This window comes from Durio zibethinus, chromosome 19 (genome assembly GCF_047325235.1).
Source record: "Durio zibethinus cultivar Kanyao isolate XHJ-2024 chromosome 19, ASM4732523v1, whole genome shotgun sequence".
Classification (NCBI taxonomy): Eukaryota; Viridiplantae; Streptophyta; class Magnoliopsida; order Malvales; family Malvaceae; genus Durio; species Durio zibethinus.
In genome coordinates, this window is record NC_143180.1 from 1,880,988 (window position 1) to 1,903,968 (window position 22,981).

Sequence of the window (22,981 nt, forward strand, 5' to 3'; positions counted from 1 at the left end):
CTAATACCCTAACCAAGGATACAATCATTTGCAAATACTTCGGACCAGGGAGTCCGCTAATTATTTAGCAACTTGAACATAAATCAAATCCTAGTCATAACATGCAGACGTGACACAAAACTCATTGCTCGCACATCACATATTTTCATCAAATCATTCAATCAACATTCGTACTCACATTGCTCAACTATCCAGCACTAAACCGCCGCAAAGCAAGGCAATGATTTAAAAGTAGTGAACCAAACAACATATATTACCATGCAAGCTTTTGCAAGTAATGAATTAAGTTGTTAAAGCTAACAGATAATGACACATGCTCCCCAGTGGATCGGAAATGCTATTCAGTTCCATAATTGATTGATTAACCAAAACTTCAAAGTCAAGAAATGAATAGGTGGAAAATCCATGATAGAAATATGTAAACAAAAGTTGTCTCATCCACCATCCTAAAGAAACAAAATGACTGCTCCAAAACGCAAAACATTTTACTAAGTTTATAGAAACAAAGTGAAAAGGCAGAGTCACTTGAGTCATCAATCGAACTCCATCAGGGATCCAGACAACTGCAAGGAAGGAAGAAAACTTCAAAATTAGGAGTTGGCAAACAAAACAAGCATTCATGGCTATACTAGCTAGCCATTGGACAAATTGTTCCAAGTCTACAGAGGAAATATTCATTCATCAATAGTTATTATAATTTTTTCACAAGCTAGATTCCATTTTTAAACGAGAGCTTAATATCCCTATATTAACAATTCAAACAACTAAGATCACATATTGGGAAGTCAAGATTACCTCATATATTGCTGGGGTACATGAAGACTCTGACTTTATCTCCCTGCAAAGGAACCAAAAAACAAACATGATAGATCAAAAGCACAATGTAGAGAAGCCCATTAAATAACAACAATATAACATACTTACCATAGATTTGGGGGGAAGGTTAGACTTGAATTTAGCACGAACAACACCACTGTTACCATGAGGTCTAGTAACCTTTCCCCAAATGCAGCGATAGTGTGAGCCATTCTTCTTCACCTTAGCCTTGTAAATATAAGCCATACGCTTGCCAGCGTACCAAGCTACTTCCTCCTTGGTGTTAACTCCCTCAATCTGGATCAATGAAGTGTTTGGATACTGGTTTGACTTTGACCTAACACCCACCACCAAACAAATCATAAGAACCAACCCATAAAAAAACTCTTAAACCAATTTTCGGTTCTTCCACTCAGTTCAACAATTTCAAAAACACAAGATAACCCAAAACTATTCTGCCCCACAAAGCAAAACCAAGAAATTCAATCACCCTTTATTCCCCAATCACTAATTTCAGTTCAAAAATGAAGTTAATAGCATGCCCTTATAGCCTATAAAAACCCAACTTCTACAAATAAATGCAACTCAATTCTTGTTTCCTTTACTCATGCATTTAACTAAATATTCAATTACCTTCAAAATTCTCTTTAATTCCCAAGAAAACGCAGCTTAAAAACAACAAAAAAAAAAAGAAAATAAATGAACTAAAAAAGGTTATCAAAGTTTTATTACCTCTTGTAACCCAATATGGTTCCTCTTACATAGAGTCTGCAATAAAAATTCAAAAAAAAAGAAAAAAGAAAATAGTAAGCTAAATCTAAAAACTATATTCCATACGTAAAAATGGGAAATTGAAAAAAAAAAAAAAAGGGCTTTGAAAGAATAAATAAAGAGATGAATGGGACCTGACTCGCTCTCCTTGGCGTCCCTTCACCATTTTTTCCGATCTGGAAGGTGATGCTTATTCGTTTCGATTCTGATAAAGGCGACTGCAAGAGCTAGACCTAAAACCCTAAGTAGGGCCAAGTTTTGGGAATTTATATGGAAGGCCTGAAGTTTATAGGTGGGTTATCCGATGTATAAGCGCTTAGGGTATAGGAAATTATGAAGTTGATTTGGGCCTTAGAATTGGGCCATTATTCTTTTGTGGGCTTTTATTAATTCCAAAATCCCATATCGCTCAAACATAAAAAAGTTTTATTTTAAATAAAAGGGAATGCCCAAAAAGATGCTAAATATCATGACAAGCAAAGAGTTAGCTTCGCCTCATATTTCAAAATTTTGTCTTAAACCGTTTTTTTTTTTTATGGTTTATTTCAGTGTTAACCATTTCCATGACAAGTTTAACAGATAATTAACTCGTCGAGGCTGTTAGGGTTCATGACAAAGAGGAGAGTTTCGGAGACGATAGATAAGCAAGACGGCAACACATTGCCGGTAAAAACCGGACATTTTTACGTCGGAAAGGGGCGCTGTTGAGGCCGGGGAGTTACTTGTGGAGGTGCATGTTGTGGTGTTTGATGGTGTTACCCTTCATGATATTGCTTGCCAAGTTTGCTTTGTTGAAGGCTCTTCAAGACTTGAATATTGATGGAGAGAAATTTATGGTCACAAGGGTTTTAGAGGGTTCCAATAGGGCAAACAATGTTGTCAAGGAATATAATAATATTGTTGCTGCTGACTTTCCGAAAATTTCCTCGCCATTTGAAAATTATGTGCGAGCATTGATACTTCATTTCCATTCCACCACCTCAGATCACTTCCTCTATATAACATGTAATGAACTGCGCCTTTGAAAAAAGACATCCGGGAAGACGCTGAAGAAGAACCTAATCTTGTGACATGATTTCCCTCGTCATCTTTTCTTCATATTCTCTCAAAATTTTCATATTGCTTACTATTTTTTTTCCATCGTCAATGCAGAAAATATGTTCCGAGGTTACAACACTCGTGCTGATGGTGTAGCAAGTGGTGCTAGTGCTCAAGGCAATCCAGGCGGTCGCGTTCTAGGAGGTTATAGAGGTCATGGCGCTTATGATCGAGGCAATTGGGGAGGCCGTGATTCCGGTGTCGGCGGTGATGGCTTTGGAATAGTTGCAGAAAATATGTTCCGAGGTTACGAAACTCGAGGCGATGGTGTAGCAGGTGGTGCTAGTGCTCAAGGCAATCCAGGAGGTCGGGGTGCCGCTATTCCGGTCAACGTTCTAATAGATAACAATCGGTTCTTTTACGTCGGACACCTTCCACCATCCATAGGCACCGGGGTGTTACTCCCAAACAGCCACAATACCGTTCAAGGAGGTTATAGAGGTCACGGCGGTTCTGATCGAGGCAATTGGGGAGGCCGTGATTCCAGTTTCCGCAGTGATGGCTTTGAAGTACTTTCAGAAAATATTTTCCGAGGTTACGACACTCGTGGCGATCGTGTAGCACCACCTGCAGCTCCCGCTGCTATTCTCGCTCAAGCTCCACTCGACCAGAACTTGAGTTTTACGGAAGTCGTAGGAGAGTCAGAATTGGATAGTTTGAGTGAAGCCGAAGCAATTCAGCTAATTGGCCATGAGCTGTACAACCTAATATTCAGATGACTGAGTCGATCATCTACTACTTAGTTTTTTTTTTTTTTTTTTTTAAGTTAAATCCTCAGTTGGAATGGATAACTGAGGATTTCCTAGATTTTCTTGAGTGCAACTTTATGCAGGGACCTTGCTGCTAGATTTCTGGTAATAACTGTCTTCCCTCGATTTTAGAATTTGTTTTCCTCGTAATTTCCGTCACATGGCATATTCATTCCTTATCCACTCTGTTAGCCCATTTGAAAGATTCCTTTTTTGACTTCAAGGATATAGCGGTTTGGAAAATACGTGCCAGTTTGGGAGACGCAACTGCTGACTTGAAGCTTTATAGGGCAATTTCTAACAAATCTTCTATACTTTTTTCTTTCATTAATTTTACATTTAACATGGCTAATGTAATGGCTTGACCCAAAGCTTTTCCAAATCTGGAGGATTTGGGACACGATGATGTTGGAAAGGTCTTTCCAAAGCAATTTAATTATCTATATCTTGTCCATATATTTTTGGAGTTTTTTTTTTTTTTTTTTGATGGCGGGGTTAATTGGAATGACTAGGGTTTCTAATATGACCTTGTTAATTTCTTGCCAACCCCATTGGTTGTGAGGATCACACCAGCACCAAAGTGAATGTATCTGCTGCTTTTTTTTCACATCGTTCCTTAAATGATTCTTAGGGTTAATATCGTAAATAATTTTTAAATTATAATAAAATATTTAATATGATATCAGAATTTAAAAATTTATAATATAATACTTAAATTATGAATTTATTAACTAATAAGATACTTAAAGTATTATTTGATCATCATATATCATCATTTGAAACTAGTCATATTAGTGATTGTATCACATTAATTAATGTATTCATAATTTAAATATTACATTAAATATCTTTAAAATTCAAATATCATATTAAATATTTCATTATAATTTAAGAATTATTTATGATATTAACCGTTTCTCTCAGTATTTTAACAAACCAATTGTTGGATTAATAACTTATTTATATCGTAATGTTTCAATTTAATTTAATTTTAATATCACATTGATAAAAAATATCATTTTGTTCAATATAATATTTAACTATTGAAATTTTATATATCAGTTAACAGTACAATAGAAATTACATAGGAATTATTCTCTTATCTAAAATTAATTTTTTGAAAAAATTTTTAAAGATGTTGGCTTCTCTATATTTATTTACTCATTAATTTCTTTAAATTTTGAATGCTAATTAAAATGGTTACATAGTAGCTAGCATGCGTCCAACATAAACACACCAAAATAATTCCTCTCTAACCTTGTCAATTAAATGCTCCATCACGTAACTAAAACAAAGAGCCAAAGAAACGAACCAATTATATTTTATGTTCTTAGTTTTTTATTTATTTTTTTGTTTAAAATTAATTTGTGCTTAAAATTTAATTTAAAGAAAATTTAGTATTGAAATTGAAAATCACTTTTGCGTTAAAATTTTTTTTATCTAACTTTAATACTAAATAACAAAAAAAAAATATTTTTTTTTTATATAAAAGTTTAATTTACAAGCCAATATCCAAAAAGCTTGTGCTTTTGCTGTCGACCATAATTTTATTGATAAAATGATTTTGTTATTTTTATATCTTTAATTTTTTATTATTTTCTTTATATATTTTAAATATTTTAATTCATCGTAATACATTTTAAATACATTTTTTGCATTATCAATAATAGACAATAGGACTAGTCAACTCTTTTATAAAATACTGATTTTATGTTCTTTAAGTCAACTTTTTTTTTAAGGATATTTATTAGGGAAATTAAAAAAAATTATAAAATACTGATTTGGTTCTTGGGTCTTAAAACTACTTTCTTGTTGGACCCGAACGACCCCATTTCCTCGGAATTTATGTACGGTTTTTTCCTTTTTTTTTTTTTTTAAAAAAATATCGAATCTACTTCCAATCGGAAAAGAGAAAGAGCCAGCCCTCTTAATCTGCAACTACCAAATCTTCACTTCTATTGCAGGTAACCTTTAATTATTTTTTTTTCCCAATATTTCCGTTTAATCACTTTGATTCGTTTGCTTTTTGTTGTTCAATGTTTAAAGATGATCTTTTTTTCTGATTCATGCATGATAATTTTTTTTTCCCAAATTTCATAGATTTTGAGCTGTTTTATGTTGTTTTTGTATCCTATATTTAGCTAAAAACCCATGACTCCAGTGCTTTCCAAATCCAATAAAACATTGATTTTTGGAATGGGTTTTAATTTTTAGTCCAAATTGGACTTCCTTTGATCTGCTTTTCGGAGTTTACTCTATTTGCCATAGCTTGCATATCTGATATGGGGTTTTACTAAATCCTCTTATTGTTATTATAAAAATGAAAATAAACGCTAAAGTTTATTGATGTTAAGTTTGCATTTACGATTTTATTGTAGCTGGAACTGAAAATGCTGTAATGGGTTTTTACTTATCCTTGCTGTGATTGTGTTTAAAGAATCTTTTTGTTATTTCTGTTATGTTCGTCAAATTCATGATTAACAGATTTTGCTTGGTGTTCATAGCTTAGCTTGTATATGGAATGTTTTGAAGTTGAGTTGTTTGAAGATTGATAGAAACCCTTTGTTATGCAGAAAATGGGCTTGTGGACAATATTGGAAGGTTTTTTGCTTCTTTCCAATGCTTTGGCAATATTAAACGAGGACCGTTTTCTTGCTCCCAGAGAATGGAGTTTCTCGGATTTCTCTGCAGGGCGGACAAAGTCATTTAAAGGGCAGCTTATTGGTCTCATTTAAGCATCACAATACATGAGAGTTCCTCTCATACTACTCAATGCAATCTGCATTGTCGTAAAGTTAGTTTCTGGTTGATTCTGCTCTAGGTAAGATGTTTATGTCTATGACTGATGATTCGTTGAATTTGTATTAGGTTCTCAACCCAAGCTCCCTTGTTTTTATGTATCCAAGAACATGCTTATTAGTGGGTGATATATAGGGGTGGGGTCAGGCATCCCATTTTATTGGGTTTTATTTTCTGATTTCCACAAATTGACATTACAACACTCTTGGCGATGGTGTAGCAGGTGGTGCTAGTGCTCAAGGCAATCCAGGCGGTCGCGTTCAAGGAGGTTATAGAGGTCATGACGCTTATGATGAAGGCAATTGGGGAGGCGGTGATTCCGGTGTCGGCGGTGATGGCTTTGGAGTACTTGCAGAAAATATGTTCCGACATTACAACACTCTTGGCGATGGTGTAGCAGGTGGTGCTAGTGCTCAAGGCAATCCAGGAGGTCGCGTTCAAGGAGGTTATAGAGGTCATGACGCTTATGATGAAGGCAATTGGCGAGGCCCTGATTCCTATGTCCGCCGTGATGGCTTTGGAGTACTTGCAGAAAATATGTTCCGAGGTGACGACACTCGTGACGATGGTGTAGCACCACCTGCAGCTCCCACTGCTATTCTCGCTCCAGCTCCACTAGACCAGAACTTGAGTTTTATGGACTTGCCACCTGCACAAAGAGTCGTAGGAGATTCAGAATTGGTTAGTTTGAGTGAAGACGAAGCAATTCAGCTAATTGGCCGTGAGCTGTACAGCCTAATATTCAAATGACTGAGTCGATCATCTACTACTTAGTTTTGTTATCTGTTGGTTAGTTTTTTTGTAAGTTAAATGATGAGTGTCTATTTTAAAAGGTAATATACTTTCGCTGCGAGTTTTAATTTTTTAAAAACTTCCCTAATCCACTGAATGCAACTTGAAGTTGGAATGGATAACTGAGGATTTCCTAGATTTTCTTGAGTGCAACTTTATGCAGGGACCTTGCTGCTAGATTTCTGGTAATAACTGTCTTCCCTCGATTTTGGAATTTGTTTTCCTCGTAATTTCCGCCACGTGGGTGCGAAATGGGAAGGCATGTTCATTCCTCTGATTGATTTTCGGTCGACTTGTTTGATGTAATTGATGTGAAATGCGCGTTCGACTTTGCCTGAGCCGAAATTAAACAAGTTTGTAAGATCAAATAGTTTGTTGTTCATTTAGATAAACTACATAAATTCTTTTCTGATGCACTACTATGAGATTTCTGAATCACTTTGGTCAATTGGAAGATGAATTTATTTTCAAATAGATGACCTGGTTTGAGCAGGCCATGGCAGTTTGAACTTTAATTTCAGATGTAGGGTTTTCATTCTTTTATGGGTTGTTTAGGCGAAGAAATCAGGCTCTGAAGATGAAGCTGTTTTGAGTGCAGATTAAGTAAACGGAGTCGTTTGCCGTGGTTTATGGATTATAAATTCATTTACCATTTTTTATTGAGCTTTCTTGGTTTTACATTGTTTGTTCCAAATTGTTTATCCCAATATACTTACTGAACTCACCCTTTCATATAGGTTTTTTATTTTTCATAAGGAAAATAAACTCCATGTATTTTTCTCTTTGAAGCAAGAAAAAAAAATTCGTTGTCCAATCTTTTAGGCCATTTGAAAGACTTCCTTTTTGGCTTCAAGGATACAGCCGTTTTGGAAAGTACTGCTTCTTCTCTTTGTTTTCAAGTCTAGTAACACGGTGAAAGCTTTTGTTTTCAATGTCGGCGACTCATGCTTCTTTGATTTATATTTTTTTATTGAATTTGTATTCAAAAATTACAAAGAATTACTCTTGATTATTACATATTATTACTTTATCTGGGTCATCAAAATTACCAAATAATCATTTCAGATCCTAATTTGCGGTTTTCTATTTTTTTTAGAAAATCAAATAATCATTTTGGGTCATTAAAATTTGAAAGTAACCATATTCTTCAAACCAGCTATTTGTCAAAAAACAATTTCTAACAAATTTTCTACTCTTTTCTGGTTCACTAATTTTGCATTTAACGCGGCTAAAGTAATGGCTTGACCCAAAGCTTTTCCAAGTCTAGAAAGGTCTCTTCAAAGCATTTAATTATGTGTATCTTGTCAATGTTTTCTTGGAGATTCTTTTTTTGTTTCGATTGTGGGGGCAATTCGAATGACTAGGGTTTCTATCACGACCTTGTTTCTTGCCAACAAGTGAGCAAGGTGGCCCTATACTTACAAGTATATAACCCCTTTGGTTGTCAGGATCACACGAGCACCAAAGTGAATTGTATCTGCTGCTTTTTCTCACTACAACGTCAATATCCTCTACATCAACTATACACTAAATTTTATATTTCATACTATGAGATCAATTGTTTAAAAATTAAATAAAAAAATTAAATTAAATTATAATTTGAATTTTTTTACAATACTAATTTCTATCAACAATTATTTTTTTATTTAATTTTTTAATTATTATATTATTTTTTTATTACTTGTATTCATATCATTCGTAATTTACTTGTAAATGTTTTAATTTTTTTTAGATCTAGAGACTCAATTCTTCTAACTAGTACATAACTAGACTTACGTGTCATATATCCAAACCATCGTAAACAATTCTCTCTCATCCTCTTTGTAATTCGAATTACCCTTAATTTTTTTTTCAAATATTTGCATTTATAATTTTATCTCTTCTAATTTTATTACACATCTATTTAAGTATTCTCATCTCTGCTACATTCATTTTTTTTCTCACAATATTCTTTAAATGATTCTTTAGTTAATATCATAAATTATTTTTAAATTATAATAAAATATTCAATGTGATATTTGAGTTTAAAAAATTTGTAATATGATACTTAAATTATGAATTTGTTAACTAGTTAAATACTTAGAATGTTATTTATCCACCACATATCATCATTTGAAACTAGTCATTTTAGGGGTTAATATCACATTAATTAATATATTCATAATTTAAGTACCACATTACATATTTTTAAAATTTAGATACCATATTAAATATTTCACTATAATTTAAATGTTATTTATGATATTAACCATTTTTTTAAATATTTTAACAAACCAATTATTGGATTAATAACTTATTCATATCTATTTCTATCATAATGTTTTAATTTAATTTGATTTTAATATTACATCTATCAAAAATATCATTTTGTTCAATATACTATTTAACTATTGAAATTTTATATATCAGCTAACAGTAAAATTAAATTGCATAAGAATTATTCTCTTATCTAAAATTAATTTCTTGAAAAAAAATTATAAGATGTTGGCTTCTCTATTATTATTTACTCATTAATTTCTTTGAATTTTGAAGGCTAATTAAAATTGTTACAAACTAGCTAGCATGTGTCTAACATAAAAACACCAAAATAATTCCTCTCTAACCTTGTCAATTAAATGCTCCATAACTAAAAACAAAGAGCCAAAGAAACTAACCACATATATTTTATGTTCTTATTTTTTTATTTACTTTGTTGTCTGCAATTATTTCGTGTTTATAATTTAATTTAGAATAAATTTAGTATTGAAGTTGCAACTGACTTTTGCATTAATCTTAATACTAAATAATAAAAAAATATAATTTTTGATTTAAAAGTTTAATTTACAAACCCAAATCCAAAAGTTTGTACTTTTGCTGTCAATCATAATTTTATTGATAAAATGATTTCTTATTTTTATATCTTTAATTTTCTATTATTTTCTTTATATATTTTTAAATATTTTAATTCATTGTAATACATTTTAAATACATTTTTTAAATTGTCAATATTAGACAATAGGACTAGTCAACTCTTCTATAAAATACTGATTTTATATTCATTAAAAAAAAAGCATGTTTGTGATTTTCAACTGCTTTTTCCAATTTTGTTGAGTTTTTAAGATTTTTTAATTTTTAATTAAATATTTTATGGAATTGGATTGAAATATAGAACTGAAATCTGGTACTTAAGGATTTCACTGCATCCAATGGAGAATCCCAAATCAAATTCCGGCAAAAAATTTAAAATTTAATAAGAATAATAAAAAATTGATTGCATGACTCAATGAACAGCAACAGTTCCAGGTCGGCATTTGTGAGGCTTTTCACGCCAGAATTTATTTTTTGGGGGGCTGAGCAATCGGCTTTCTTGGAGACTTTGGGGCAGTTTGCTGGGCAACTACATTGATCATATCAAATCAAATATAATTAAATTACCAAACAAAAGAAAAATGAAAATTTCTAAGACAACTAAAAATCTGAAACTTAAAATGAACTAACGTAGAGCTACGAAAACAGAGGCCACTGTGGACTTTGGAGAGAGCAAATCTAAAAAAAAAAATTGAAATAGGAGAAGGAGTTTCCCTTGGTTGGCCCAGAGAGAGAAAGGAAAAGGTAAAATTGGAGAGAAATGGCAGTGGAACTGGTAGTTGTAGGTATTCAAGGTAGGTTTAATATTTGTAATTTTCTAACACCTTTCTTCTATAAATACGCTATAGAAGAACCTAATCTTTTGAGATGATTTCCTTCATTTCTTTTTATTTTCTCAGTTTTCAGATTGTTTACTAAGTTTTTTTATTTGCATGGTCAACGCAGAAATATGATCCAAGGTTGCGACACTCGTGGCGGTGGTATAGCAGGTGGCGGTGGTGCTAATTTTCAAGGCAATCCAGGCGATTTTGGTACCTCTATTCCAGTCCACGTTCCAACAGATAACAACCAGTTCTTTCACATCGGACACCTTCCACCACCCGAAGTCACAGCAATAACGTTCATGGAGGTTATAGAGGTCATGGCGCTGCTATTCTCGTCCACGCTCCACTAAAGCAGAACTCAAGTTTAGCGGACTTAGCTTCTGCACAAAGAGTAGGAAGAGAGTCAGAATTGGATATTTGAGTGAAGCCGAAGCAATTGAGCATATCGGGCCATGAGTTGTTTAACCTAATATTCAGTTGACTAAGTCGGTCATCTACATATATACTTAGTTTATTTGTCAGTTGGTGGGTTTTTGTAAGTTCGATTATGAATGTCTGTTTTAAAACTTTCCCCCCATTTACTAAAGACTTTTGACTTTTTATAAACTTCATTAATCCACTGAATGCAGCTTCCAGCTGGAATGGATAACTGAGGATTTCCTGAGATTTTCTCAGGAGTGCAACTTTATGCAGAGACACTGTTGCTAGATTTCTGGTAATAACTCTCTTCCCTCAATTTTGGAATTTGTTTTCCTTGTACTTTTAGTGGGTTTTAGACTTTACAGTCCCATCAGTGTTGTGTTGTTGTACTCGTCACTTTATTAATTGAATTTACATGTTAATTCTAATAAAATTCATTTAGTATAAATTTTTTTAATCATAATTATAATAATTTTTATTTTCAATCATAATAATAATAATAATTATTATTATTTTTAATCTTAAAAACAAAAAGACTAGAGAAGGATGGTAAGGAAACATGTGTCACTTCTAGTCTTCTTGAATGGTAATTCTGATTAGATTTAAAATAATAAGATTATTTATTTTATACATATTTATTTAAAATTATTGTTTATTTATTTATTATAAAATATGAATTTATTCGTCATTTTAAATTAATAATTATAAGCATTTAAATAAAAAAAACTAAAAGCAACAAATTGAAAAAAAAATCAAGAATATGGGAAAATTGTAAAAACGGAAAGGCTGCAGTGGGTAGCAATATGAATTTATTTATCAATTAGCTTATTATCCGTGTGATATATAAAGTAATTTTAATTTTTAAAATATATATAAATACATAAAAATTAATATTTTTTTCAAATTATATTTAAATTCTCATAATTTATATATCTAACTAAGATATTATAAAAAATTTAAATTTTTTTAAAAAACTAAAGAGTGACAAAATTCTAAATATATTAAACAATATTATTTAGAAAGAAAAATGATAAAAATAAATAAAAGTTTCTATTAAGTAAAACTAATTTTTTCAATTTTCATTTTCCTTTTCTGTAATAATCTTATACACACTAACACCTGCAAGTTTATATAAAATAAAAATAGATTATTTGTATTTGAAATAAACTATGAATTAATCTGTTCAAATAATATATGTGAATTGATAATTACCATATATCTTTATCTACATTTTTTTGCTCTTCATATTCTATTTGTAATTTACATATTTGCTAAAAAATAATTATGTTTATTTTCTTGTGTTGTTAAAGGTCACAACTTTATATAAAAAAAAAAAGATTTATATGTATAAAATCAAATAAATCGATGCATTTTATTCAAATTAAAGAAAACTGATTTGAGACTTTCAAATTAAATTAATTCTGTATCAATGTTACATAGGAATTAGTGGTGGCATTAGGTGTGAAATCTCATAAAAACTTTTTTTATTTTTAATTTCAGAACATGTTGTAACTTGTATCATATATATATATATATATTTAAAAAATAGATTTTGAGAACAACATTCATAAAAATTTTGAAAAATGTCCGCAAACACGTGACCGAAAACATGACGAAATCGCAATTTAAATCAATGCATTTGCATGAATAATTACATATGAATAAAAATATGTATTTTAAGTAAATGAAATGATTGTTTAATGAAGCATTACAATGAAAAGGTCACCACCTTTGGATTTAATCTTTATAAATAAAGATGCTTAGAACACAATTGAGGCTGCTGAAATAATTCTCTATCTTTCTTCCATTCTCACTAAAAATAAAAGTAATTATGAAACAATATCCATGCCGTTGCAATTTCTCATATAATACAGTTTGCTATGTGGAGAAGAAAAGGCTTCCATTCTCAAGGGCACCACATGATGACGGAAACCTCCCAGACATACATCTAGGGTTTTATAATGATGTGATTGTATTTGATCGTGTAGGAAAGGTATTCCTTAACTCCATCAACAATGCACTTTGTCTTGCAAGGGAAACTGAGTTGAGGATTTTAGTTCCAATCAATCAGTTCTGTTAGAAATATAGGCAGCGTGACGGAGATTTAGTTAACTGTTGTTTTTATTTGTAGAAAGCATATGTAATTCTCTTGGTGAGGCTATATCAGCACTCCTTTGGTGAGCAACTACAATACTGTAGCATTTGTTTTGATTAAGTATGTAGACATTTCAATATGTCTGGAGTTTTAATATGTTTTTGTTAATTAAAAAAATAACAAATATATAAAAAAGAAAAAAAAACAAGTGGTTGGGTTTGTGTGAAATTATTTATCTGAATTGAAAAGTTTTGGTTGATCTTGAAGTTAAAATTTAAAAAGGAATCGAAAACCTTTCTGGTTTAGGGGATACGTTCCGGAATGTATTAAGTCAACATTTTGAATGGTGAACATTTGCTGACTTCTTTAAAAATATATGGAGCTTTGAGAGTTGCGAATCCAAGTCCATATATGGCTTACATGCAAGTTAGTTTGTTCTTCTTCAATTATTTATTTAGTTGCGAATCTGTGAATTATTTCAGCAGTTACATTCAGTTACATTTTGTGAAGTTTTATGATTTAATATGGCCAGCACTACACTTAGCTATTCTTAGATCTCAATTTTTATTATTGTTATGAACAGAAAAAGATTGTGAATAGGTGATTGGCACGAAAAGCAAGGAGAGGAAAAAAAATCAGCTGAAGATGAGATAGCAGAAAAGCAATTGCTAAGTAATGAAAAGGAATGTGCAGAGCACACCAACCTTGTTGATTTATGACACAATGATGTCGGAAAGGTCTTTCCAAAGCAATTTCTATTATGTATATCTTGCCCAAGCATTTTTGGGATTTTTTTTTTGTGAGGGCTATTCGACTGACTAGGGTTTCTAGGACGACCTTGTTTCTTGCCAACCCCATTGATAGTGAGGATCACACCAGCAACAAAGTGAATGTATCTGCTGCTTTTTCTCACAATGTTGAAGATGGCTCTTACATAGTAGTTGGAGCTGAAGCTAAAAACTGGCAACAAACTGTGTATTCTGATGTATTCATCTCGAACCTGCCAGTGGGATAGTGAAAAATCTGTAGTCACTGCACCTGATTGTTTCCTTCTACTTAATTCGGCAACCGGCATCGAAAGTGGAGGGATTATACAATGATTTCTAGGTAGAAATATTATTGCAGCATATGATCACAAGAATGCCAAGGATAAGCTATGGTTGATTGATATCCCTCGAAGCAATATATAATCACTTTGTCAATCCGATTTAGCAGATGGGAGACTACATTGCGGGGTTGATAATTTCATAGCTATTTATGTTTTTGTTCTCAAACTAAAATTCAGGTAATATATTAATTAATTAATAGATTTATAATTTAAATATTATATTAAATATTTTTAAAATTTAAATATTATATTAAACATTTAACTATAATTTAAAAATTATTAACCTTTTCTCTTAATATTTTAACAAACCAATTGTTGGATTAATAACTTATTCATATATATTTCCATCATAATTTTTTTAATTTAATTTGATTTTAATATTACATGGATAAAAAATATCATTTTGTTCAATACAATATTTAACTATTGAAATTTTGTTCAATACAATTATTTCGTGTTTATAATTTAATTTAGAGTGAATTTAGTATTGAAGTTGAAACTGACTTTTGCATTAAAAATATTTTTATATAACCTTAATACTAAATAACAAAAAAAAACTATTTTTTTATTTAAAAGTTTAATTTACAAGCCCATATCCAAAAGCTTGTCCTTTTGCTGTCAAACATAATTTTATTGATAAAATGGCTTTGTTGTTTCATATCTTTAATTTTTTTATTATTTTCTTTATATATTTTAAATATTTTAATTCATCGTAATACATTTTAAATACATTTTTGGTATTGTCAATAATAGACTGCAGGACTAGTCAACTCTTTTATAAAAATACTGATTTTATATTCATTAAGTCAACTATTTTTTAAGGACATTCTTGGGCCTTGGGTTTTAAAATTAGTTTCTTGTTGGACCCGAACAGGCCCATTTCCGCCCAATTTATTTACGGTTTTTTCCCTTGTTTTTTTTAATTATATATTGAATCTACTTATAATCGGAAAAGAGAAAGAGCCAGCTCTCTCAATCTGCAACTACCAAATCTTCACATCTATTGTAGGTAACCTTTAATTACTGTTTTTGTTCCCAATCTTTCCGTTTAATCAATTTGATTCTTGTGCTTTTTGTTGTTCAATGTTTAAAGATGGTCTTTTTTTCTGATTTATGCATGATAATTTGATTTTTTTTTCCAAATTTCATAGATTTTGATGTTTTGTGTTGTTTTTGTGTTCTATATTTCGCTAAAAACCCATGACTCCAGTGCTTTCTAAATCCAATAAAACATTGATTTTTCGAACGGGTTTTAATTTTTAGTCCAAATTGGACTTCCTTTGATCTGCTTTTCTGAGTTTACTCTATTTGCCATAGCTTGCATATCTGATATGGGGTTTTACTAAATCCTCTTATTGTTATTATAAAAATGAAAATAAACGCTAAATTTTATTGATGTTAAGTTTGCATTTACGATTTTGTTGTAGCTGGAACTGAAAATGCTGTAATGGGTTTTTACTTATACTTGCTGTGATTGTGTTTAAGGAATCTTTTTGTTATTTTTGTTATGTTCGTCAAATTCATGATTAACAGATTTTGCTTGGTTTTCATAGCTTAGCTTGTATATGGAATGTTTTGAAGTTGAGTTGTTTGAAGATGGATAGAAACCCTTTGTTATGCAGAAAATGGGCTTGTGGACAATATTGGAAGGTTTTTTGCTTCTTGCAAATGCTTTGGCAATATTAAACGAGGACCGTTTTCTTGCTCCCAGAGGATGGAGTTTCTCCGAATTCTCTGCAGGGCAGACAAAGTCATTTAAAGGGCAGCTTATCGGTCTCATTTACGCATCACAATACATGAGAGTTCCTCTCATACTACTCAATGCAATCTGCATTGTCGTAAAGTTAGTTTCTGGTTGATTCTGCTCTAGGTAAGATGTTTATGTCTATGACTGATGATTCGTTGAATTTGTATTAGGTTCTCAACCCAATCTCCCTTGTTTTTATGTATCTGAGAACATGCTTATCAGTGGGTGATATATAGGGGTGGGGTCAGGCATCCCATTTTATTGGGTTTTATTTTCTGATTTCCACAAATTGACATGGATTTGAAATGACTGTGAAACAGAAGCACACTGATCATAGTTATTTCTAAATTTGGAGAAGCTATTAACTTGTCGACTTTATGGTGAAAAAGTCAAACTCTTAGATCAATTTGTCAGTTAGTATTGTTAAAATATACACCAGACACTTGGAAGTAACTGGACAATGATTGCAAAGTTTCTCTATGAATAACTGGAGTTCAAATAAAAGCATTTATTACTGCAAGTTCTTCATGTGTTACATGATCCAAATGTTGAGTAGGTCAGAGCAAGGAAGGCTGAAATGGCCTTTTAATCCTTTTTCCAGATCTGATAAATATAAATTCATTTTACTAAAACACATAAATTAAGTAACAAGATTGATGGTTCGAATTGCCATCCATCACAGAGATAAGCAGCTCTTGGTTGGGCATAACTGCATTTGTACCTAAAGGCTTTTCTGTTGCTTTATATTTGTTCATTTTATTGTGAATTATTCTTTCCCTTTTCTCTCTTAAGCATGCCACAAATTTCACCCTTGTCAGGAATATGAAAGATGCTAATTTTGCTATGAATTTAATTGTTGCAGCCATTCCTGATATTCTTAGAATGTGACTCCTTATCTGTTCTTTATTTGCAGAATTCATGGAACATAGGAATTTGCAGATGGTTATTGAAAGACAGAAGCATTCATTTCAGAAATTAGCTGGTATGCCTGTTGTGTAACCAGTTATATTCTAAGGTTGTATACCCATTTTTAAAATCGAGTTTGAGGTTTGATGATTGGATTGTATCGAACCTGGAAATGTGATGGCTCGAGCATTTGTATCATCATTGGGTCAGACTCTGCACTGTCATTCTGAAATATACAATTTATTGTGGCTGGAATTGCTATTATGTTGGCACCACTTAATTGTTGCTCTATGAACACGATTTGCAAGGTTCTACTGATCCATGCATCTGTTCTTTGGTTTAGATTCAACATGCCCCTTCATCACTCAAAATTCTGATGTTATAGGCTTTGCATCTGATATGGAATTAAAGTGCTTTTCCAGTTAAGAGGGAACAAATCGTCTATAATGTATAATATGATAAATCTAAACCAAGGATTGTAACTAAACGAGATAATCAATCTATAATCAAGTTTGTTCATCAACATAAATGACATTTTATTTGAGATATGCTCTTTTATAATACGAGCTTTAATTTTGTTCAAAAATAATTTGTTTTAACTTGATAAATGAGCACAAACGAATAAAATGCTTTATTCATTTACGTTCGTAGAAAATGATTTTTAAAAAATAATATTTGAAAAATTTTACATTTTTTTGAATTGAAAAAGATTTTTTGTTATTTGGATGAGTTAAAAAAATATTTTTTTTTATTTGATTGTTTTATGAAATTTTTTTTTCCAAATATTATTAATATAACTATTAAAATATTAAAAATTATTTATCATTAAAATGTATTGAAATTATTATTATTAAAATTATTATTATTAAAAAATAATTATATTTTAATAATAATATTTAATATTAAAATATTATGTTAGTAAAAATACTTGAAATAAAACTATTTATTATTTTTATATTATTTATTAATATATTATAAATTATTTATTAATATAATATAATATTATTTATTTATTTAATATTCTTTATTAATATATTATTTATAATATTATTTATTAATATAATATTATTTATAAGTAAAATTATGCTCAAGAGTATTGATGAATAATTTTACTTATACTAAGTTATTTTTCGAAAAATGTGTTTTTTTTTTCAAATTTGTAAGATAACTAAAAAAAAATGATCTCATTTTTTATTGATCAATAAATCATTTTTTGTTGATCAGTTAATATTTAATCAAATAAACATTTGAAAATGTGAAAATTATATTTTGAAAGTCATTTTTCGTGAAATAAAAAGAGCCTAAATCGAAGGATGCAAGTTAAATGAATACAAACTCTTAAGCCAATGAAAAAGAAAAGGCAAAACTATCATTCAAGGAATGGAAGTCTAAAAATGCTAACGATCTGTAATAGAGATCTTATTCCCTGTAAATAGGTTTCGAATTTGTAGATATCAAAGATCAGCAAATACATGATATTCTTTGGAATCCACAGCTATGAGCCTCAAAGATGCAACTGTTGCAGCAATAGACATGAGACCAAAGAAAGCAACATTGAGCCAATGCCAGTACTGTTGTAAGGAACTCAACTTGTGCTTCTTTGCCACAAGGTACATGTGGTTTGCGAGGATAAATGTTAGAGGGAATGTGCTCAATGCCCCTGTAAGGCTCTCAAAATCTCCAAGGAATGGGAGAAGAGCAGACACCAGTGTACTGATAGCAAGGTAGCCACCTCTTGCTACAAATCTGAAGGATAAGTTGGTAAATTTCAATGCATTTCCTCTAATTCCAAACTTCGTGTCTAAATACTCGTAAGTTGGACTCGCAAATATCTACAGCAGCAGAGAAAGGTAATCAGGTTCGTGGAGGTTTGCGAAAAATGGCTAATAGTATTATTGAAAAGCAGGAAATACAAACAAGTACGCTTACATGCAAAGCAATGACGGATTGCAGGAAGGCAGAAATGTTAGCAGCTGCCTTCACCCAAACTGGGCCGCTTACACTGTTAAGCAAATATGTTGATGTTGAAGATCCATATGCCCAGTAGCCGATGAATGTAACAGCATACATCGGTAAAACTCCTACGGTGAACTGAAAGTACAGAGCTCTCAGCATGTTCTTCACAGCAGGCTCCCTCACTGTTGCCTGTTATGAGAAAAATGTTCCCGAATCAGAGACAAAATTAAACACAGAAAGATAGTAGTCAGAATACTGAAGGAGATAAAAGAAGGGGGTGGGGGGTGGGGGAGGAAGGAATAGAAGACAGTTTGCCTGTGAAACTAATTCATAGTGGTTAGGAAGAAGTTTCAAAAGAAGTTTCAAGGTTCTAACTACATTGGAAGGCAGAACTTTTAATCATTAAAATAATCTGGCCCACCTGTATTTCTGGAAGCATTCCAGTATTGAATGCAAACACAAGATTTGCAGATGCCCCTATGGTTGTAAAAATTCTGCCGGTTGATTTCCCTGTTATGCTATAGTCTCTGGATGGTGCATTGATTCCTATAACAGAAAGAGAATCATTATTGCCATATAAATGCAGCAAAAACTATAATTTGCATCAGCAACATTATAACAACAAAAAGTACATCAGTGTTCCAAATCAAACTCGACCGAAACTAAATGATGTTAACATGAATCACTCATACAAATAGGTTATGTTTCTTTCATTGCCTAGCATGTACCCAAGGTAAGATGACAGCCTTAATGGAACCAGCTAACTGCTAAAGCAAATTTCCCTCCATGTTGCAGGTGCTAAGCGGTAGCCAACTTTATTTAATACTCGATCGACATAGATCTAGCCAGTTTCTTGTGTATATACAAATGAGGCTCAAAAGCTCTTTAAGGTTCAAACTATGCAACATCAATCAAGATTTTAGTTACTTGAAAGCATGATTTGACTGCAATATTCAGCGCCATAAATTAAAGCTCTAAAGTGATTGACTTCAAGGTAACTATTTCTAGTTTTAAACTAGAAGACTTCATCCAGTTGCTTGAATTTTCATATTTTTATTTTGTCCAAAAGTTTGAGAGACAAGTTAACAACAAAGACACCAATGCCTACGTCATTAATCAAGACAATATCCCAAATCCAAGCTAATGGAACATACAACATAGTGGTTCCAAAAGGATAACAATGAACTAAATAGGCCAAAAGGTCAGATTTCTTGGAAAGCCCTCATTTTTAATGAATCACGTAAAGCTGGCTCACCTACACAGGGTTTAGAGGCGGGAAACCCACCCAAATATCACGCAAGAAATCAATGGAGGCTTGAATTTGTACAAGTGTATTCCACACAAGAGAACCAAATTGTCAAAAGGCCTGAATATTTTCTTTACTTTGTAAGGAAGGTTGCTCATTGACTAGGGGTCATTGTATGTTGAGGTCCATTCTTTAAGAGAAACTAAAGATGGGGCTAAAAGAGAAGTCGAGAAGGAAAACTATAATTTATAAATAACATATTTAGTAAGGATTCTATCTTCATTTTTGTCTACACTTCAATCACAAGTTAAGAGTATTAAAAGAAACTTTCCATGTGGTAAGAAAAAAAAAAAAAAACATGACAGCATGAATATCAAATATAACTCACCATCTTTAGCTGCCAGCACGCATGCCACAATGATATACATCAGGCTGAGAAGTGTTGAACATCCTAACCATACTCTTAGAGATGATAGATGGGGTGTTGCTATGGCAAACAAAGCACACACAAATCCAGCTATGGCAATAAAGTATGGAAGCTTCATGGTATTGTCATCCCTAAAAAGAATATAACAAGCCTGCATTGCATATCCATATGTCAAGAATTTCAAAAGAAACTTTAAGCAATATTAACTATGGTATCTATGAACGTCATATAAATTATTAACAAAGTTAATTGATAAAGCGGATAACCATAAACAAGGAGGTAAATATCAGAATAGCAGACTATCGAATCCTCTTTCAGATGTTTTGCAAACTTCTGTAACATTATCTTTAACTTAAAGGTATAGATGTGACAAGAAAAATAAGTGTATTTAGTCATTCTGGTCTTACCTTCAAAGCAGAACCACCCAAAATGAGATATCCAATGTTAATCATGAACAGATTGACATATTGCAATGCCCATGTCATATAATAAGCTTTCCTACCTGTTAAAAGAAATGTCCATCAAGCAACAAATGAAATAAATAATTGCAACAGTAAGATCCATACTAAATGAGATTCTACAACTTTCAAATTACTTATGTTCATACCGTATATTTGGGCTGCAAGATCTCTGTATCTGATATGCCTTCTTCCCCCAAATTCATGAAGCTTGGCAACAAGCATATTTGCATATAATGATATCGCCGTGGCTAAAAGTAAACCGACTACACCTCCTATCCAGCCAAGAGGGACCATGATGGTGCCGGAATATCCCAAGACAAATACACTGTTAATACCAGTGGTCAGGACAAAACCTACTTGGAACCATGAATCTGAAAATTCACCAAAAAGGTCTAATGAGCTAAAAAGCAAAATGGAACATCATCAGATAAAAACTGACCCAAGATCAAGTATTATAGACAATCGATTCCTATTTATTTCACTATTATGGAATATGGTTCCCAAATTGGACAAAGCAAAATCAGAGAACCGAAATGTTTCACTAATCTCTCTTAGGAAGTGGATTCCAGCAAGGTTGGGTTTGGTCCCAGCACTTGCAAATTCCCCTTCCTCATTCCTAGGACTCGGTCTCCTTTGTATATAAAAAATCAGAGAACAATCAAAATAAATTTTCTCTATTCATTTATATTCATCTTACAAAAAAGAAAAAAAAACAAGAAGCCACTGAAGAACTTTGTTCAAACAAATCATATAATCTAAATAGATACAGTTTAAGAGAGGCTATTGGGTATATCCTAAGTTTACTTTAAACTCATAACTTTTTAAAACCATGACAGAGCCCCAAACAGAAAAGAAAAATATATAAAAGAGAATTTATTATGACTAGGAAAAATTGAAAATGCCACAAAAAGAAAAGATCAAATTTAGCAGCATCAAATACAAAATAATAAGAGATAGAACAAGAAAAAAGTTGAACTCCTGTACAACATGCAATAAAAAGATAAAAAATCAATTATCATCTAAAATCCCAAAAAGATGAAATTTTGTGACATCAAACTACTTTTCACTATGCAGATAAAAAGAAAAACAAAATCCCAGATTTCCAAACAATCAATCTTTCATAATAAAGTGTTGCAGAATGAAACTATCAAATAAAATACAACAGGAGGGAAAAGAAAAATCAATAAATACTAAGAAAAGAACAATATTTCACAATAAAAATGGCTAAAAATATACCAGTGCTGACTTGATGGGCAGTTTCAGGGACCACAACAGGTAACTTATCACCCTTCTCGACCTTATTTCTGTCATCATATACCATGTTTGGCTCTATCTGTCCTTCCTCTCTCTCAGAAGGCAATCTGTTTCCAACTCTTGGTCTTCTTCTTCTTGTTACTCTTCATATATATTTGGAACAGCCAGGGTCATTATACTGCGATTCTAGTTCTTTTTCTCTCTCTGGCTTTCCCTTTTAATTTGATGCCAAAATTATCACAGCCAATCAAGAACATTGCTTTCCAAATATAGAAAAACCGGGTTTTTTCAAAGAACCAAAACAATGCTCCTTGTTTGGCGTTTGTCAGAAATGTCTCTTCAACCCCGCCGTTTTTTCCTTTTCTTAAGCACATATTTCCTTATCCATGTTGCAGAAAAGATAACGGCCGTTGTCGGCCATGGATACCCTCTAAACGGATACCCGAAATTATTCGATCCGACTACGTAAAATTAAAGTATTTTATAATCGGATTAGAGTAGAGTTTGATTAGTACAATTATTATTTGTGACGGATTTAAACTGTAATATTAAAATTCTTGTTACCCGAATCCAGTTATAAATAATATATTTTTAATATTATATAATTTTATTTATCAATTATTTATTATTAATAAAAATCTTACCTAAATTAATTCATTAAATAT

At 31.7% G+C, this 22,981-nt stretch overlaps 2 protein-coding genes and 2 pseudogenes across 6 annotated transcripts; 2 read left to right on the forward strand and 2 right to left on the reverse strand.

Moving 5' to 3' along the window:
* Positions 1–324: 324 nt before the first annotated feature.
* Positions 325–1,873, reverse strand: LOC111310159 (large ribosomal subunit protein eL33w-like). Its single transcript, XM_022909331.2, has 5 exons — positions 1,722–1,873; positions 1,549–1,584; positions 925–1,153; positions 796–838; positions 325–563 (listed from the first exon to the last, which is right to left on the reverse strand). Exons 1-4 carry the CDS (start codon positions 1,751–1,753, stop codon positions 797–799), a joined length of 339 nt encoding a protein of 112 aa, XP_022765066.1. The 5' UTR covers positions 1,754–1,873; the 3' UTR covers positions 325–563; position 796.
* A 3,448-nt stretch (positions 1,874–5,321) lies between these two features.
* Positions 5,322–7,104, forward strand: LOC149513299 (uncharacterized; annotated as a pseudogene). Its single transcript, XR_016330502.1, has 2 exons — positions 5,322–5,398; positions 6,008–7,104. The product of XR_016330502.1 is annotated as an uncharacterized LOC149513299 (transcript).
* Positions 7,105–15,246: 8,142 nt separating this feature from the next.
* On the forward strand, positions 15,247–17,292 carry LOC111309752 (uncharacterized; annotated as a pseudogene). Of its 3 annotated transcripts, none has more exons than XR_016330254.1 (3): positions 15,247–15,324; positions 15,942–16,189; positions 16,980–17,292. The product of XR_016330254.1 is annotated as an uncharacterized LOC111309752, transcript variant X3 (transcript). The 3 variants fall into 3 exon arrangements; XR_016330253.1 differs by having other exon boundaries at positions 15,249–15,328; XR_016330252.1 differs by lacking the exon at positions 15,247–15,324 and having other exon boundaries at positions 15,919–16,189.
* Positions 17,293–18,319: 1,027 nt separating this feature from the next.
* LOC111309753 (proline transporter 2-like) lies at positions 18,320–22,571 on the reverse strand. Its single transcript, XM_022908762.2, has 7 exons — positions 22,299–22,571; positions 21,209–21,433; positions 21,009–21,103; positions 20,563–20,752; positions 19,350–19,474; positions 18,902–19,117; positions 18,320–18,804 (listed from the first exon to the last, which is right to left on the reverse strand). The coding sequence occupies exons 1-7, from the start codon at positions 22,381–22,383 to the stop codon at positions 18,427–18,429; spliced, it is 1,314 nt and encodes a 437-aa protein (XP_022764497.1). The 5' UTR covers positions 22,384–22,571; the 3' UTR covers positions 18,320–18,426.
* Between the last annotated feature and the right edge of the window lie 410 nt (positions 22,572–22,981).

Excerpts from the sequence above, each read along its gene's own strand:
- LOC111310159 (XM_022909331.2), bottom strand. The coding sequence starts at position 1,753 with ATGGTGAAGGGACGCCAAGGAGAGCGAGTCAG. Across the intron at positions 1,154-1,548 it reads ACCATATTGGGTTACAAGAG|GTCAAAGTCAAACCAGTATC; the intron begins GTAATAAAACTT and ends GGTGGGTGTTAG. Across the intron at positions 839-924 it reads ACCTTCCCCCCAAATCTATG|GGAGATAAAGTCAGAGTCTT; the intron begins GTAAGTATGTTA and ends GTTCCTTTGCAG.
- LOC111309753 (XM_022908762.2), bottom strand. The coding sequence starts at position 22,383 with ATGGTATATGATGACAGAAATAAGGTCGAGAAGGGTGATAAGTTACCT. Across the intron at positions 21,434-22,298 it reads TGCCCATCAAGTCAGCACTG|ATTCATGGTTCCAAGTAGGT; the intron begins GTATATTTTTAG and ends GTGAATTTTCAG. Across the intron at positions 19,475-20,562 it reads CGTGCTGGCAGCTAAAGATG|GAATCAATGCACCATCCAGA; the intron begins GTGAGTTATATT and ends TTTCTGTTATAG.